The sequence below is a fragment of the Branchiostoma belcheri genome, unplaced genomic scaffold (assembly GCF_001625305.1).
Source record: "Branchiostoma belcheri isolate BF01 breed outbred unplaced genomic scaffold, Haploidv18h27 scaffold178, whole genome shotgun sequence".
Classification (NCBI taxonomy): Eukaryota; Metazoa; Chordata; class Leptocardii; order Amphioxiformes; family Branchiostomatidae; genus Branchiostoma; species Branchiostoma belcheri.
The window spans coordinates 317,974-336,136 of NW_017803246.1; the positions used below are offsets into that span (position 1 = coordinate 317,974).

The window sequence follows — 18,163 nt, forward strand, 5'->3', positions numbered from 1 at the left end:
ACGAAAAATAAAAAAGAAAATAAAAAATATATATAAAAAAGAAAATTTAAAAAAAAAATATTAAAAAAAAGAAAATTAAAAAAAAAGTTCCTCACCGGGGATCGAACTCTCAATGTCCAGACCCCGCCACGTGCACGCCACCCGTTTAGCAACTCTACTCGTTGAGCTATCTCATTATGTCATTGTCAAGCAGCCTAAATAACATACTATATATAGCCATCCGAGAAAATTGGGCAGGTCCGAGCGAATTATGATTGAACATGAAAGCCCGTTTTTAAAAAGAGTAAGTATCAAACGTATTGACATTCCTGAGTAAGAACAATGCAACAGGAAAACATAAAAGTGCAAACATAATAGAGAAACTTCGCCAGGACATGCAACAACGACATCTAGCGACAGGCGGCATTATTGCTGTCATTAACATAATTTATGCAATCATCTTTAGATTTGTAGTACGATCAATAAATTAGCGCATAAAAACTTATGTAACCGTACTTCAATCAATGGTATGTCACTAGATGAGACTGTTACTACATAAAGTTTCTTTTTGTAAAGAACATGGATTAAAATTGCAGCAAGTCTATTGCATATCCCACAAAACGGAAAGAAGTAAACAGGTATTGCATGGCCTGCAGAGTTACCAAACTACCAAAGAAAGAAAGAAACAAAGAAGGATAGATTCCGTCTTATTACATTTCAGCGCGCATGCGCTGAAATGTAAAAAAGGATAATCCCTACAGTACCTACTGACACAAATTTTTTAAGGACCGAATCAGGAAAGTTTTTTCCTAGGCCTTACTTTGGTTTTCACAGATATCTAGAAGAAATCTTTGCCCATGTACCCATGTAGTGAGCTGAGTAGTCAGAAGTACGAGGTAGTGCAGGCGAACAAATTGGAGGTGTAAGGAAGGTTCCATGTTCTGACACCCCTATAAAGCTTATTACTGTTATATGGAAATACATTCATTTTTGCCCATGTACCCGTGCAGTGAGCTGAGTAGTCAGAAGTACGAGGTGGTGCAGGCTAACAAGGTGGAGGTGGCCGTACCGTGGCTGAACGATGTCATCACCTACTTCACAGTCGGGCTTCAGCTCTGTCAACAACTCAAGGATAAGGTCAGTTCAAATTTTTTTCTCCGTCAGCCCAGGTTCCAGATCAGACCTAGGGGGAGAGTGCTTACAATCTAGGGGGGGTCTGGGGGCAAATTTTGTACATTTATTTCTAAGCCTTTAAAAATGCAATTTCCTACATTCTGAGAGGCATATCATGGGGTCGAGAGTAGTTGTTGGTAGTCCTTTCCATAATATAAGTCAATTCGTTTATCACGAATTGGTTTGAAACGATTCCTGGCAGGCTCCTGCAGTGTTGTGTCCTTGGAAAAGACACTTAAAACCCTTCTCCTCTCTAGACTCAGGGAAAATGAATACTAGTACCTATCTTTGGTTAGGGATGTCTTCTTGGATAGGACGTAAAGCCAAATGTCCCATGTTTGAGGAGAGACACACCTTGAGCACGTTAAAGATCCCATCGCACTTACCAAAAAGTAGGGGTCCTTCCTGGTGTATCTGTATAGCCGGTATAACCTTTTGGTTCAAACCTTACAGTCTGGTTTCAGGGTTGACATCTCAAAAATACATGTATGTATGACAGTTAACTCTTTTGTCAATCCTTCCACAATACATTGTGGTAAATATCGACACATAAAAAAACATGTCCCTACGTTCGCTCCCGCAGATTACGGTATTTCAGCAGTACTGGAAAGACTGAAGAAGAGGTATCCCATCATGCACTTGTGCTGTGGAAGTCACCATATTTCAAAACCTGGTGCAATATCTTCAGTTTTTTTGTCCACCTTGTTTGCAACTTGACAATGTTAGTAATATTTACATGTATGCCCTTTTTGTACATTTATTTATGTGGAAAGCTATCTTGCATTTTTTGCACTTTTCAAAGTTTGCCAACGTGACTTTTCACAGCAAAATCTTGATTTTGAATGCAAAGTTAGGAAAGCAAACCTTTTTCGTATCTTAAAGTGCTTCCATGAATTCTAAAGAAAGATTTTAAGTGTTAGTGCCTGTGATGTTCCTTGTGTCACATGGCCAAAATGTCAGTCTTTTTTTATACACGACTTTTTGTGTTTTAGTCTTTGATTATTGTGAAGACAGTATACATGTAGTATACAGTAACTATAGATGTACAAAACATTCCTCACAGACATATATACATGTATATACATTGTCACAAAATTGTGTGCATTATTGTAAGGACTTAGTGCTTTATCTATGTTACCTATAGATACACAGTATATATATATTTGTTCTTTGAAATGTCTGCCTTCTCAGAGTAACAGTGGGAAAATGTTGTGACTATAGTTGAAGTAGGTGCACTGGTGAATTATTAAGTAGTTGTAGGGCAATCTAAAATTACTACATGTGACTGAGATAGTGCAAGCTAGGTAGTGCAACTTTGTAGTTCTTGTGATCTGGTTTCAAAATACACTCATCAGGAAGTGTATAAACATGATGTAGAATTTATTATATAATTAGGTTTTCTTTTTAGCTGAGAAAACCAATGATTTTGTTCTTTATTGGCCAAACTGTCAAACATATATTAACATTTTATGGTATTTCTCAATAGTCATCTAGCCTAGGTACCATCTAGATTTTCTCACCGCAACACTAGAAAAAAATCGAAAAGATTGAAGATTAAATCATTCTCTGTAGTGTATATTTTGTATCATATCCAAGTATATATTTCTCATAGTTAGACATGTATGTACATGTGTAAGAACTGTATGACTGAAACTATCAGACTAGACTGTACCCTGGATGCCAAACTAGTATCGGGCCGTTAGCCTTTTTCCTTCGGCAGCCGAGAGCCCTTCGCCCGCCTGCCTAAATTACCGCTACGGGGGAGTTGAGCCCGATGGGAGTTGGCTGGCCCTAGAACTCGTTGGTCCGGCCAGCCAACCTCCCCCCGGGCTAGACTCCCCCGTAGCGGTAATTTACACCAGCGGGCGAAGGGCTTTTGCGGCCCGGACAGCGAGTTTGGATTCCAGGGTAACTAGACTGTGAAAAAGATACTCTGTACTGTTATTTAGGCATGACAGAAAGTATTGTGGTGATCCTTTAAAAGTAAAGACCTTTGCTTATAACATTGATATTTGTATAGATAGGCATGTACTTCATAGACTAGATGCAAGGGTATAAGGTAGAGTCAAAAATAAACAAAAATGGAAGAGTCAGGAGCCATATGTCATGAAAACTTTTAATAAAGAAAAGTAGTAATACAAAATATATGTTGTTTTATGATCTCTTCACTTTGGTCCCTTTAGATATATCTTTCCTTCTTCAAACAAACAAACAAAAAGAGAAAACTAGTCTAAGGTACAGAACAAATACAGAAAATATGCCAGCCTTTGCTTCCATGTTGTGGCTGTCTGATCATAGAAACAAAAGAAAATGTGAAGGAAATCTGCCAGATTCTCTCCCTGCTATCTTGTGTCTTTTCTTCCGCACACATCAACAAAGGATTGCGGTCTTTTTAGCTCCAATAACTACTCAGTCAACATTCTGAAAACAGTAGTAGCTGCTGCTTGGTAACTGTTTTTTGGCATTCTGAAAACAGGCTTCTAAAGAATGAAGAAGTTACTCCCTCAAGATATGAAAATCCACTACTTGCATAACCAGCAAACTGCTTGGTCCCAAAAGTGTTCAATAGTGTATTTGCTCTTAAGTACAAACTGCCTTTGGAATGTAAGGGTTTGGCGAAATCAAGAATACTTGTGAGCCTCGTCAAATAGACATCAACGTTGTCCAATCATCTGTCTAACAAAAGAAAAACGATTATGGGTGAACTGGTTTAGGGAGACAAAAAGTCAACAAAAATGTTAGACATCCTCTTTATCATGGTGTGGAATACTCTGCAGTTTGTAGTTTTGTAATTTTTTTCTGTTTAAAGAAAGAACAAAAAATGAATATGTGTTAACTGGCTTACGGAGACAAAAAGTCAACAAAAATGTTGGACAATCAATGGAATACTAGTTTGTACTTTCGTTAATTTTTTTTCTTTTTTAGGCACTTCCTTGTTCAACTCTGCTTAAAACAAATTAAAGATGCTCACCAACCTTCATTTTGTAGCCTTGTGGCAAAAAGAAATAAGAAAGAAATCTTGGAATGCTACAGCTTTAACTTTCAGCCTTCTAGGGTAGCTGTTTGGCACCAAACTTGTATTGGTTATGGGGTGAGGCAGCAGGGAGAAGGTAAACCAAGAAATATGCTATCATATCTCTAGAAGTGAAAAAAAGTACTTGGTTCCTGCCAATTTTCTTCTTGCAAACAAAAAGGGATTTATGCAACTTATTGGAGAGACTAACAGTTATTGAAAGCATGTCTGCATAGAAATTTTACCTGCTGCTTTTTCATGTTGAGGTTTTGAAGTTTTTCCTTTCCTCACATGCACAGAAAGGAGCTGGTAGCAATTTGAACTTAAACAAATCAGAGTGAACTTAAGAAGAAAAAAAAAGGAACACTTGTCTCCATAGGACTTAAAAGGCACTGGGAATTTCAAATCAAGTTTCAAAGACATACCTCTGAACCTCTGTATGTTTTGTTCGATCTGTGCACTATCCACTGCTTAAACTGTTATCAACAAGTCTCCCTTGGTTAGTAACTTTTCTGCGTCGCCTTCTCTAAACGGCACAAACGTGCCTTCTCTAGTTAAGCACCAACAACGTTTCTTTGGCAGGTATACATGATTACTAATGGTCAACGGACCATCCTAACACTACAGAACTCTCTACAAAACAACGCGAACAGGAACATCAGCTGCCTGCGTGGCTCTTCCTGCCACCTGGTTGTCTGGCTCTCAACTCTGACCCATGACCCATGACCCAGGTTGTGACCTTTGACCTACAGGAAGTAGATGCCAGGTTGACCCCTGACCTGGGTCGTGACCTGTGACCTACAGGAAGTAGAGGCGGTCGGCCAGGTTGAGTGAGGGGTCCTTGTGGATGCTCTGTCCCACCAGGAAGGCAAGCTTGTGCGCGTACTGGCACGGGGCAGGCACTCGGATGGTGCCCTGAAATGCACAATTAAAAACATAAAATGTTACAACAAGGTAAATAGAGATGGCAGACTTCACCCCCTTACCCCTACTGCTTTGCAACCCTTCCATTGGCACAGAAAAACTAGCGGCACTCAACTCTGCGGGTGCGCACCCACCCACCCACCCACACACACACACACACACACACTCCACACATGCACAGACAGACAGACAGACAGACTCACACACACACTTACGGGCCAGTTGTAGTAGAGGTGGCAGAGCTTGTAGGTGAGCCTCTGCATGTGGTCAGGCTTGAGGCCGGAGGTGTCCCACACCACGTTGTAGTGGCAGGGAGTGACCGTTCCCTGGCGCACAGACTGAGACACCAGGAAGAAGTCATACCTGAAAGGGAAGACAAGAGAACAGATGCACAGATTTAAACCTTGGTGTTGAAGCTAGCATAGATCACCATAATGCTGTCTTTCAGTTTCAACCAGTGTAGGGTGTTGGGACACGAGGAGGAAGTCATACCTGAAGAAAGCAACAGAAAATACTCACAGCTTGGTCACTTATTATTCATTACTGTACATTTAATGTATTATCTATTCCACTATCCACAAAAACTGAAATTACTGTATCAGACTTGTTATATCAGTGTTTTCTTCAATCGTTTTAACTGCATAATGATCATAAGTTGGTTTGAAAAAGGGCTTCTTATAAACCTTTCAGGCTTCACCCTTGCTCCAGCACTATGTTGCATTTTACAAAGTATATATTTCCTTCCCTTTATGTTTTCTGTGCAAATAAATAAATAAACAAATAAAAACAAATACATCTTACCACTCAGGGCGGGTGACCTCGGTGTCCACCATGGTCCCAGAAACCCTGATTTTTCACGTTTTTTCTTGGATTTTGGATCAACGTTGCATCAGAATTTTGCCTGTTATGTTGCAGATGGTATCTTTTCCGGCAAAACTTTAGGAAACTACAGACAGGATATTAACCTTCTATGCACAGATAGGACCTTATATTAACTGTTCTGCCGAGGTGCTATGCACAATACAGTACAGGTTTCGCGCAGGTGCAGTACGTTCTGCCAACGTGCTGTGAAAGACCTTACCACTCAGGGCGTGTGACCTCGGTATCCACCACGGTCCCAGGGGCTGGATTCTGGAGTCCGCGGCCAGCCTGCGCGAAGAATCGGGTGTTGATTCTCTTCTTCACCACGATCCATGCAACCTTGGGCCTACGGGAGCGAGAAAAAAGGCGTTAAACGTTTAATATCAACCTACTTTCACCATGATTCAACTTTCTTGTACATCTTGTTGACTTTATCAGGTGTTGATTCTCTTCTTCACCAGGATCCACTCAACCTTCGGGCTAAAGGAGGGAGAAAAGAGTCATGAATCCTTCAGAATTTACTCACCTTTGCATACATCAGTTCAACTTTCTATTAATTTTATTTTTATTTATTGTGCAGCTCCTTTGGAAATGTCACAAGAGATGATCAAAAGAAATAAGTAATGACAACTATCACCAATAATAAATAGATAATAAAATTACTTTGACATGTTAAGGAAGGTTACACATCCAGGTACTAATTGATATTCAAACTCTACAGAGATAACTTCTGTCCTTTCAACAAATTGCCCGTGAGTAAACGACAATGAACAAAAGAGGAGGTGGGGCCTAACATAAAGCAAAGAAGAGGACCTGCATGCCCTTTTTCGTAAGGTGTTATCAGGCCTTAGTAGTCTTCATAATCCATAGGCAGCCGTCTCAAATCATCGTAATTCGTAATCAGTACATTAGCCGAAACACGTAATCAGCTCTGAGAATTCAACGTAATTTGTAATCGGTGGCAAAAATTTGGGGTACGTAATTCGTAATCACTAACCCCCATGCAGGCCCTCAAAGAAGAGGAGAGTGACTCACTTGTAGTCTGCGCCGAGGTTCTTGAAGGTGTAGAGGACCTGCGGAATCTCGTGCTACACGACTGTAAGGCCACACTGACTTAATTTTACGGATAACATCCTCTGAAGACCCCCAACTAGTACATGCTGGCGAATAAAGAAATACCAGCCCCCAAAAATGCTGCTAAACAAAGCTGGTATTGTGAATTTGCAGTACTACATAGCGACTATTACAAGCCGGCACATACTCGCCTTTAGAGCTATGGCAGCCTGGGTGCTGGGAGATGATATATCTTTTTTAAGAACATGGGTGTGAGGATGTCATCCATATAATTAAATCAGTGTGGCCTAACAATAAACAAAAGAATGGGTAGAACCCTCACTTGTAGTCAGCGCCGAGGTTCTTGAAGGTGTCGAGGACCTGCGGAATCTCGTGTTCCACGACTGCGCCCAGCTGTCCATCACCAACCCCGTCACGGTAGAAGATCACGCGGTCCGGCAGGTTAGAGTTCAACTCGTAGAACTTCTTCAGCGCGGCTGTAAAGGAGGGGAGGACGTATCTGTTGACCATTTGATTTAGGCTGTAGTTTTTTGCAATGCTACTGTTTTCATTGTACAACTATTAAGTATCAAGACGTAAATTTTTGTTTGCATCTAATGTTGAGTGTAATGTTTGTAATGTGTAATTTGCTGCCTAGTGCTCCACACGTATTGCCGTTCCAATTTGAATTAAGAAAGAAAGGGGAGGACCTCGATCACTCCAGGTTAAGTAATTGAAATCAGGATTCCAACCAGCTGTCTCCAAGTAATATACTTTCTTCTTTAACTCCTTTCCATGCCAAAGATGTTAGCTTGGAACCTGGGGCTTGAAATATGAACCTTCCAGGTACTTTCTTAGCAATCAAAATTAGGTTAAAATAGTGGGATTTGAACCCGTGACTCCCGGTTCCACTCAACCTGCAGGCAAACCTTGAGCCCATCGATCAGCTCCTGTCCAGAGTGCTGGAAGGTACAGCGAGAGTACCAGCGGGTGAGGGAGTTGTTCATGAGATGGTTACCTACAGACCGGGATTTGAACCCACGACCTCCTGCACAACTCCAATCCCTGCCCAAGTTCCCGACAAAATCAAAACCATGCCCACCATTCCCAACCTTTCAGACGAATGCTAGCGGCGGCTTGGACAAACCATGAACCTCCCAAGTAAAAAGTACAGACTGGGCTTCGAACCCGTGACTCCTGGTTCCACTCACCCTGCAGGCAGACCTTGAGCCCATCGATCAGCTCCTGTCCGGAGTGCTGGAAGGTGCAGCGGGAGTACCAGCGGGTCAGGGAGTTGTTCATGAGATGGTTACCTACAGACCGGGTTTTGAACCCACGACCTCCTGCACAACTCCAATCCCTGCCCAAGTTCCCGACAAAATCAAAACCATGCCCACCATTCCCAACCTTTCAGACGAATGCTAGCGGCGGATTGGACAAACCATGAACCTCCCAAGCAAAACATAGCTAAGTACAGACTGGGCTTCGAACCCGTGACTCCTGGTTCCACTCACCCTGCAGGCAGACCTTCAGTCCATCGATGAGTTCCTGTCCGGAGTGCTGGAAGGTACAGCGAGAGTACCAGCGGGTGAGGGAGTTGTTCATGGATGCGATGACCCCGCCGATAGACTGGCCCTTGGTGGCCGAGTCGTGGTAACAGTCGATGCCAACAACCATCATGCTCTTCAGCTGTGGGAAGGGAAAAATAGGAGGAAATACAATCAAACCTGTACCTCTTGTTTAGATGTGTACTCTAATGTCTTATCCCTCAGACAGACTGAAAGTAGTGTTAAGTACCTTTTCAAAGGACACAATGTCTAACCAGAAATCACACACTTTACCTCTCTATCTAGTATACAGTCACCAGGTGACTTAGGAAACGAAAGGTCGCCCATGCTAATCTTATGCAGAGCGTAGGGTGGTGCCCATATCCATTTCTGTAGCCCTTGGGCGACACACAGTAGTGCAATGCACTACAGCAGGGGGCTGGTCCGCTGGTAGTGCTGTGTGTTTGACCTCCCCACACTTTTTCTCATATGTGCTGAGTGCTAAGCAGAGAAAGAAGTTCTTTGGTATGACCCGGCCGGGGTTTGAACTCACGACCTCCCGATTACAAAGCGAGCACTCTACCAATTGAGCTATTGCACCAGTTGGGTGACTTAGACATTTGGCAAACTAGTGCCTAATTGCTGGGACAATACCGCAAACCCAAAATAGGTCAGAATGGTTTGCAAACAACATTCAACCTCATCTGTATAATGTTGTGCATCAAAATTTTTTTAAAGGTAAAGGCATTGATACCCCAAACCTACCGGAATCTCCACTGCCCACAGTTCCCCTCCCAGTTTGCAGTTCAGCTGCAGGGCGATCTTGGTGGCCACAGACATCAGCATCTGCTTCTTGTTGAGCGTGCGGCTCACGATCACCTGGCTCGGCACGGGGTGGTCCACGCAGCAGAACTTCTTAATGGCGTCGTACCTGTCCTTACGCTGGGAGGACAGCAGGCACACCACCTGTGGGGAAATTAAGAGTTTGAAGATCACTAGTGTGAGTTACATAATCTCTCTGTCAGGGGGTTTGATAGCTGGCACATAACCTACAGAAAACACAAAAGTTTGAAGATCACTAGTCTGTGTTACAAAATCTCTCTGTCAGGGGGTTTGATAGCTGGCACATAACCTACAGAAAACACAAAAGTTTGAAGATCACTAGTCTGTGTTACAAAATCTCTCTGTCAGGGGGTTTGATAGCTGGCACATAACCTACAGAAAACACAAAAGTTTGAAGATCACTAGTCTGTGTTACAAAATCTCTCTGTCAGGGGGTTTGATAGCTGGCACATAACCTACAGAAAACACAAAAGTTTGAAGATTGCTAGCCTGTGTTACAAAATCTCTCACTGTCTTTTGAGTGCTGATAGCAAGCATACCAGCTATGGCAAAAAAAGGGGTTTAAGACCTCTGGCCTGTTTTTACACAATCTTTTGCTTTCGGTATATTTGGGCGCAGTGTGTCCAATTCACAGCACAGGGGCCCAGATCACAGCAAAGGGGGCCTAGATCACAGAATAAAGGCCTCTACAATCGAGCAACTCAAAAGACTACCGTAGAACACTACTTGGCTGTATTTCCTTAAGAAGAAACCAAACTCGTTGCAGGTGTAAGCTTTTAATGTTTTATTCACATACACTTTTGTATATTGCACTATGTTTTTGCTGTATTCTTTGCATGTTGGGAGGACAAAAATTAGTGGAGAATTCAAATAAGCTCACCATCTGTGTTTTGTCGTTCATCTGTTCCCTCATGGTGCGGAGGTAGTTGTCCGTACGATCATCCGGGATCTCACACCTGTACAGGGGCAACAATAAAGTTTGCATACATCAAGAGAAGAGGCATCTTTTTCTAATAAATCTCTGTACTTGCTCGTTTTTTGTTCCATGTATTTTCATGATATTATGATGAGATCTTGTCCAGAAGGTAACAATAGCTGCAGTGCAAACAGAAGCAAACACACTCACGGACAGAAACATTTACAAACACACACACACAAACAGAGAAACACACACACAAACACTCAGACACACACACACAGGTGATCACTAGTACAGGTTGGACAGGTAAACCTTACATGATAGGTTTGTTGATGTTCATCCCCATGGGCGGTCCGACCCTGACCAGAGCCTGTAGGAAGTCCTGTGCCTGAGGAGAGTTCCTAGCTGGGACACACAGACAGACAGACAGACAGACACACACACACACACGAGTAGACCTTACATGATGGGTTTGTTGATGTTCATCCCCATGGGAGGCCCGACCCTGACCAGAGCCTGTAGGAAGTCCTGTGCCTGAGGAGAGTTCCTAGCTGGGACACACAGACAGACAGACAGACAGACACACACACACACACGAGTAGACCTTACATGATGGGTTTGTTGATGTTCATCCCCATGGGAGGCCCGACCCTGACCAGAGCCTGTAGGAAGTCCTGTGCCTGGGGAGAGTTCCTCTGAGGAAAGATGAAGAGCCAGTTCTGCATGGGGACACAGGAGATCAGCTGCTGGCCTCGCATCTCCTTACCCCAGTCCGCATCCTGCGGCTTGTAGTTGTACTGAAAATGGCACAGAAAAAAAATCAGGTCACATTTTTGTCATTTCAGTTGTGGTCTGTGTCCTAGGGTTGTTTTTTTTGGTTTAGTTTTTATGTTTCTCTAACTTCTGTCTCCTTTTCATGCTCTCCATCCTGTGGCTTGCAGTTGTACTGAAAACGAAGCAGAAAAAAAAGCATGTCAAGTTTTGTCTACGCTAGAAAGTTCATCTGTGTTGGTAGAGGTTATTGTGAGAGTTCCTGGCTGGGAAGAATGAAGAGCCAGTTCTGCATGGGCACACAGGAGATGAGCTGCTGACCTCGCATCTCCTTACCCCAGTCAGCATCCTGGGGCTTGTAGTTGTACTGAAAATGGCACAGAAAAAAAAAACATGTCAAGTTTTGCCTTGTTTTTGCCATTTTCCTGGTGGTCTATGTCCTGGGGCTTGTTGTACTGAAAACGATGTAGAAATAAGGATTTTTGTTAATTTTTGACCAGTTTTGATGTTTCTCTGGCAGTCTGCGTCCTGGACCTTGTAGTTGTGGAAAGAACAAAAAAATAAACTCTGTCTTGTTTCCACTATTTTCCTATCATAGTTGCACTGAAAACAATGCTAAGTGAGGGTTTTTCTTAATTTTTGACTAGTTTTCATGTTTCCTTTGGCAGTCTACATCCTAAGGCTTATAGTTGTACCGAGAATGACATGAAAAAGGCAGGGGTTTCATCATTCTGGTATTTTATATAGAAGTAAGAGTACTCACAGATCCACTGCGTTGCCAGATCTTCTCCGGCGGCATGACACGCCCCTCCAGCTTCAGTAGAGTCTTGTCATACGACAGTCCCCAGCCCTTCATGTCCTTCTGTACCTTCTCATTCCTACAAGGGCAGGGAAAGAATAGTATAGTTTTGATAGCTTGTATTATTACAGTTGTATGTGTCAGTGGTAGCCACTACCAGCCTTGTTCCTGCCTGGCTACCACATGACATGCTGTGTTGCATCACCAAGAAAGAAAGACAGAAATGAAAAGGAGCAAATACTTAAACCCTCTTCCATGTTGCCTATCCCTGTTACCAGAGCAGTTAGACTTCCTAACTGTGCTCTCTTCTTCTGGACTTCTGTACTCTCTTCTAAGGGAAAATATACTAATTTTTCTGGATTATTTCCAAGAAGCCACATGACAAGCCTCACTGGGTCAGTCTACTAAGGAAGACCAGATCTAGAGTAACTAGTCTAAAGCTCTAGGTGAGAGATTTTTTGTGTTGGATCTTAAGTTTTAACTCTAAACATGTAACTACCAACACAGATGAACTTTCATGATGGATTATTTCCATGTTTTGTGACCTGGAATGGTTCTGGACTTCTATAATAACTTCTAAGGGAACATATACTACTGGAATTTTTCTGCTCTCCTGGATGATTTCTGTGTTTTGTGACCTGGAATGGTCCCCACCTGTTGAGTGTGTTGATGAAGGTTTGCAGAGTTTCGTTGCGCTTGTCAGGAGTGACTACCTTAGAGTATAGGGGTGTGCCATGGCCTTTTCACTAAGCAACCAGTGTCGATGAAGGTTAGACATCCAGGTAATATGATATGCCAAAAAGCAGTTACTCAAGCAACTGGATATGATTTTGAAAACATCAGACGTTTCAGCTAGTATCCACTAGCTTTCGTCAGTGACTGAGAGACCAGAGGGGAAATGCAGGTTTATAAGCACAACCTATTGATTGCACAACCAGTGCACCTGTTCCCCAAAATGAATTTTCGAGCCCTGCAAATGGCACCCACCTGTTGAGTGTGTTAATGAAGGTTTGCAGGGTTTCGTTGCGCTTGTCGGGTGTGACTACCTTAGAGTATAGGGGTGTGCTATGGCATTTTTCACCAAGCAACCAGTGCACCTGTTCCCCAAAATGAGTTTTGGAGCCCTGCGAATGGCACCCACCTGTTGAGAGTGTTGATGAAGGTTTGCAGAGTTTCATTGCGCTTGTCGGGAGTGATATGGGTGTGACTACCTTAGAGTATAGGGGTGTGCTATGGCCTTTTCACTAAGCAACCAGTGTCGATGAAGGTTAGACATCCAGGTAATACGATACGCCAAAAAGCAGTTACTCAAGCAGCTGGATATGATTTTGAAAACATCAGACTAGTATCCACTAGCTTTCGTCAGTGACTGAGAGACCAGAGGGGAAATGCAGGTTTATAAGCACAACCTATTGATTGCACAACCAGTGTACCTGTTCCCCAAAATGAATTTTTAAGCCCTGCAAATGGCACCCACCTGTTGAGAGTGTTGATGAAGGTTTGCAGAGTCTCGTTGCGCTTGTCGGGAGTGATGCGGGTGTGGATGGCGATGTCCTTCATCACGTGGAAGTCTGCACGGACCTCATCCGTCAGGCCTGAACACAAACACAACATTTTAACGGTCAATATCTATGCTTCTTGGACACGACGACATGGGTTCGAATCCCAGGCTTAAACACTAACACAACATTATATGTCAGCATCCTTCATCTCGTGGAAGTCTGCACGAACCTCATCCGTCAGGCCTGAATATACAAAACAAGAAAAGTCAGCTGGTGCACTTCTGAGATATGAGGTCATGAGTTCGAAGCCCAGACCTAAACATAAACATGAATATCAGTATCTGCACTTACTTCTTTGGAGCACGAGGTCATGGGTTCTAATCCCAGGCCTGAACACAAACACAACATTAACTGTCGCCAGTCACACTTGTGGAACACAGGGTCACGGGTTCCAATCCCAGGCCCATACACAATATTGTGGTCAGCTGGTTCGATAAATACAACATTTACAGTCGGGTTTGATGCCCACCAACAAGCTAGGCTTACACACACACAGACATGCAACACTTCTACTTCCAGTTGGGCGTTCCATTCCCTTCCTCAACAACTTAGGCATATACAGCATTATGGTCTGCACTCAAACTTTGGCAACTACTGGTCATGAACTCAAATCCAAACCAACACACAAATGTGATGTAATGGTCAGAGAGCAGAGTTAGGGTTAAGTACAGTGAATGATTTCTAATCCAACCTGTCAGGGTACAGAGTTCAGGCAGGAGGTAGAGCGGACCCTCCATAGGCTTGCCTCCCTTCTGCACCTGGAAACAACAAAAACAAAAAAACAAACTTCAGAAAGGTGGATTGACTTAACATGTAATACGTTCTTCCTGTTGCCAGCAACATTGCAATTAGCAGTTTTTTGTTGAAGCAAGCTGTAGATTTTGGGTTCATCAAAATTTTTCAGATCATGCAGGCCCCGAAACATATACAAAAGATGTCTTACAATGCTTCATAAATGCACAGATGTCTGTTTAGTTCTCTGGGGCCTTTAATTTTGACACATTACATACAATTGTTAAGGTCTCCTTGGCACCCTTGTTTATGACTGCAAGCTGTATCTAAGTCACACAGCAACATGCAAATGGCGATCAGACTGTACAAAGACAAGTCATGCACTGATTCAGTTTGTCGATTGCAGTTCATAATTAATTTACGACCAAGAACAGTAATTATTATGTATGCAGGCGAAACCAGTTGTGTGACAGGCTGAATAAAAGTTCTAAACGGGAACTATGCGGCTCTTACTGATGTCTTACTGAGGGATGATTGCGTGTGTGAGATGTGGATTAGCTTGAGAAATGAATCCACTCTACTATTGACAGTAATTATCATGATTATTATAATAATTGTGAGCCTCATTTTTCCCCAAACATGAATTTTAACCCTGCTGTTTACCTTCTTCTTTGGCCGGCTGACCAGCAGTGGTTGGTCCATGTCTCGGACAGTCTTGTTGTACTGCTTGGCGTAGTACTCCACATACGACATCTCTGTTCCGTCAAACATCTTAAACTTGTTCTGCGGGTTCTGCTCCCAGTCTATGTCGTCTATGCGGTACGTCTTGTTGTTGTACCTGAGAGGAATAACGGAACCATTTTATGGTATGTGTAAGGACTTGAAATTAGAGCTGTGTACCTAATAAATGCTACGTGGTTCTGCAAACTCCAACAAATGTTAGATACGGGAACATGAGTTTAGGTATAGGTCTCGATGAGTAACTGCAATCTTGGAACATTTTCTGACATTTATATATTACATGTAGTTTGCTAAGGGCAAAGAGTTAGGTTCATTTGTTAAAACGTAATTGTATTACCCTTAGGTTTGTATAATGTATTAGAAAGAAAGCATGTAATGTATTCCACTAATGTATTTAAAGTTAAAACTTTGTACCCAACACATTTTCTCACCTAGACCCATAGTTGACATCACACTTCAGAGAAGCCGCATGACAAGTCTCACTGGGTCAGTCTAGGTGAAAGTTTTAGGTGAGAAAATTTACTTTGTGTTGGATCAAAAGTTTTAACTTTAAACATGTCAGTTGAACTACGGTTTGTACTACACATGAGAAAATCATGCTTCACTTCACTTGAGGATAACAAAAGAAGACGGAGAGGTTTTAAAGAAGTAAAGAAGCAGACCTTGTGAGCACGATCTCTCCCACGAGTTTCTTGGTGGCGTTCTCGTGGAAGCTGTGCTGCGTCTTGTTGTACAGGTCGTACAGAAAGTCCAGGACGGTGTCGGTACGGAGGATCTTGTGGGAGACGTCAGCCATCAACATCACGTTAGCCTCGTACTGAAGGATGGAGGTCACGAAACCAGGCCACACCTCCAGTCTGGGGGGAGAGAAGGAAAAATAGCCCCCAGATTATTTCTTGCACACAAAAATTGTGTCCAATTTATCTTTTACCATTCACAATAAGAGGATGGAACCAGCTGCCGGGTCACATGGGTTCAGACACGAACAGTTGTGATTTTTTAGCCGGAATGGCATTTGTCCTGCCATTAACGTGTACTGATGCGCCACCGAAGTAAAGAATGAATATGTTTTCTTGACTGTTTGTAGTTTGATGCATACTTTATCAGATGTACTTTTCAAGCAGTGGGCAGGGATCTCCCCAGAAATTTAGGACAGAATGTAGGAGGGTGCGAAATATCGGTAAATTTGACCAAAGAACCCTGGAAAAGGGTGTAAAAACACTAGTTTTGAAAATTAACAGGGTGGAGCTGAGATAAGGACTGGGTGGAGGAGCTCCACTGCTCCATTGTTTAGGGAGGTCCCTGGTGGGGCTAAAGTTGGTCAAGCGCAGGTAAGTTGCAGGTATGCAGGTATGTGTAGTGCAGGTATGCAGAAAACAGTACTTTGAGCCCTGGTTTGAAGACTTACTTGTGCTGCGGCACATAAGTGGCCATGTCGGGGTTGTTAGTGAAACCTTACTGAATGAAGGGTTGAACGAATGAATGAAAGTTTATAATATTATATAACTGCTGTGGCACGTATGCGGGGTTACATGTGGGTAAATAAAGCCTTACTTGTGCTGCGGCACGTAAGCGGCCATGTCGGGGTTGTAACTAAAGCCTTACTTGTGCTGCGGCACGTAAGCGGCCATGTCGGGGTTGTAACTAAAGCCTTACTTGTGCTGCGGCACGTAAGCGGCCATGTCAGGGTTGTAACTAAAGCCTTACTTGTGCTGCGGCACGTATGCGGCCATGTCGGGGTTGTAACTAAAGCCTTACTTGTGCTGCGGCATGTAAGCCGCCATGTCGGGGTTGTAACTAAAGCCTTACTTGTGCTGCGGCACGTAAGCTGCCATGTCGGGGTTGTAGTTGTTGCGGCCGATCTGCTGCATCCCGATCTCGTGCAGGGCCTTGCGGAACAGGATGTTGTACAGCTGGATGCAGGTCGGCGAGGTCGGCGGCAGCTCGTTTGTCAGCGTGATCGTGATCTTAATGTCCGCCCCGTCGTTACGCCGCTTGGAGAACAGAACGGTCTCCTGGAAATGTCAATACATCAGTCAATCAATCAGTCAGTCAAGCAATCAATAATTCAATAATTCAGTCTGTTGATTATGTGTTTTTATTTCTATATGAGCCCTGGAAAATTAGCCTATTGGCCTGAAGGGCATCGGAGTAAAGTTGGAAGAAATCAATCAGGTGTCTGAAACAGGTGATGACTTCTGATATTAGTTGCGCCAAAGTTGTTTTTAAGACTCCAGAGATCCTTCAAATAAACAATAAACAAAGCAGGTATGTAAGAAAAAAGGATTTCAAGCCTTAGTAACGAAGAAACAGCAAACCAACCATACTATACCGAAAAAAGTTTTCAACCATACTGTAAATGGTACAAAACAGTTGCAAAATGAGCAAATATATACCGGAAGTTGAAAAAAAAAAGGAAAACCATCCCAATGTCATAGAATGCTAAAATCAAACGAAAAAGACGAAAATGTAAAGAAATGAATTTAAAGAGTAGATTATTTGCCAAACCAGACTCTGTGTCATTTGTTCCACCTTCTACGTGACCATGTAGTCTTCAACCTAATGAAGTTCGACATCATGCAAACTGACAAAGAGGAAGAAGAAGAAAGAGAACCGACCTTCTCCTGCAGACGTTTGGGCAGGAACAGGATCATCCCGTCGAAGGCGTAGGTTTCTCCGATCAGCTCGATGTGTTCCTTCACCATGGAGAATCGCACGCCACGGTAGTCAATCTCCGGCGCAAAGCTCACGTTGTACTGGTAAAGCGCCCAAGAGGGGGTCGAGCTCACACGGAAAAAGTTGGTCACAAGAGGCACAGGGTGGCCTGTGGAGCCTGGAGGGGGGGGAGAAGGGGTGTTTACACAGAAACTGGAGGACGTACCAACTACTTAGTACCTAGTACCAGCTCGGAAAAGTACAAGAAACAGCCATGCCCTCAACTCAAGTACCACCCAAGGATTGGGGTGTTCAAAAATTCATTCTTTTCTAGAACTTCATGTCATTTTTCCAGTTAGGCAGTTTATTTTACCAGAAGATCACACTCATGCCTGTAACAGAAAAACAGAACAACTTAGTAATACATACTCATTATTATTACTCTTAAACAAAACACAGCAGTGGATTGCTCATTCCTTGACAAAGGCTAGAATTGCACAGTCAAAAATTTGGGCAAGTCCAATCTTTTCCGTTGGGAAGTACAGTATAAACGGCTTCATAATGACTTCTACTAGCACAGATGAACTTATA

The 18,163-nt window shown here is 42.9% G+C and overlaps 2 protein-coding genes across 4 annotated transcripts in view; one reads left to right on the forward strand and one right to left on the reverse strand.

The window, feature by feature from the left end:
* The window catches only part of LOC109467199 (protein rogdi homolog), an 8,579-nt gene extending 6,033 nt beyond the window's left edge, over window positions 1-2,546 (forward strand). Inside the window, exons 11-12 of the mRNA XM_019765144.1 lie at window positions 990-1,116; window positions 1,736-2,546. Coding sequence (XP_019620703.1) covers window positions 990-1,116; window positions 1,736-1,768 — 160 coding nt within the window. The 3' untranslated portion in view covers window positions 1,769-2,546. The remainder of the gene's footprint in view (window positions 1-989; window positions 1,117-1,735) is intronic.
* Window positions 2,547-3,278: 732 nt separating this feature from the next.
* On the reverse strand, window positions 3,279-17,730 carry LOC109467196 (piwi-like protein 1). Of its 3 annotated transcripts, XM_019765140.1 has the most exons (16): window positions 17,536-17,730; window positions 16,727-16,932; window positions 15,580-15,774; window positions 14,840-15,014; window positions 14,136-14,202; window positions 13,360-13,477; window positions 11,847-11,961; window positions 10,993-11,109; window positions 10,776-10,846; window positions 10,274-10,349; window positions 9,316-9,516; window positions 8,518-8,692; window positions 7,347-7,500; window positions 6,171-6,296; window positions 5,305-5,452; window positions 3,281-5,080 (listed from the first exon to the last, which is right to left on the reverse strand). In XM_019765140.1, the coding sequence occupies exons 1-16, from the start codon at window positions 17,620-17,622 to the stop codon at window positions 4,964-4,966; spliced, it is 2,148 nt and encodes a 715-aa protein (XP_019620699.1). In that variant the 5' UTR covers window positions 17,623-17,730; the 3' UTR covers window positions 3,281-4,963. The 3 variants fall into 3 exon arrangements, with proteins under 3 accessions (XP_019620700.1, XP_019620701.1, XP_019620699.1); XM_019765141.1 differs by lacking the exons at window positions 10,776-10,846; window positions 16,727-16,932; window positions 17,536-17,730 and adding an exon at window positions 16,472-16,526 and having other exon boundaries at window positions 3,279-5,080; window positions 10,922-11,109; XM_019765142.1 differs by lacking the exons at window positions 10,776-10,846; window positions 16,727-16,932; window positions 17,536-17,730 and adding an exon at window positions 16,326-16,338 and having other exon boundaries at window positions 3,280-5,080; window positions 10,922-11,109.
* Between the last annotated feature and the right edge of the window lie 433 nt (window positions 17,731-18,163).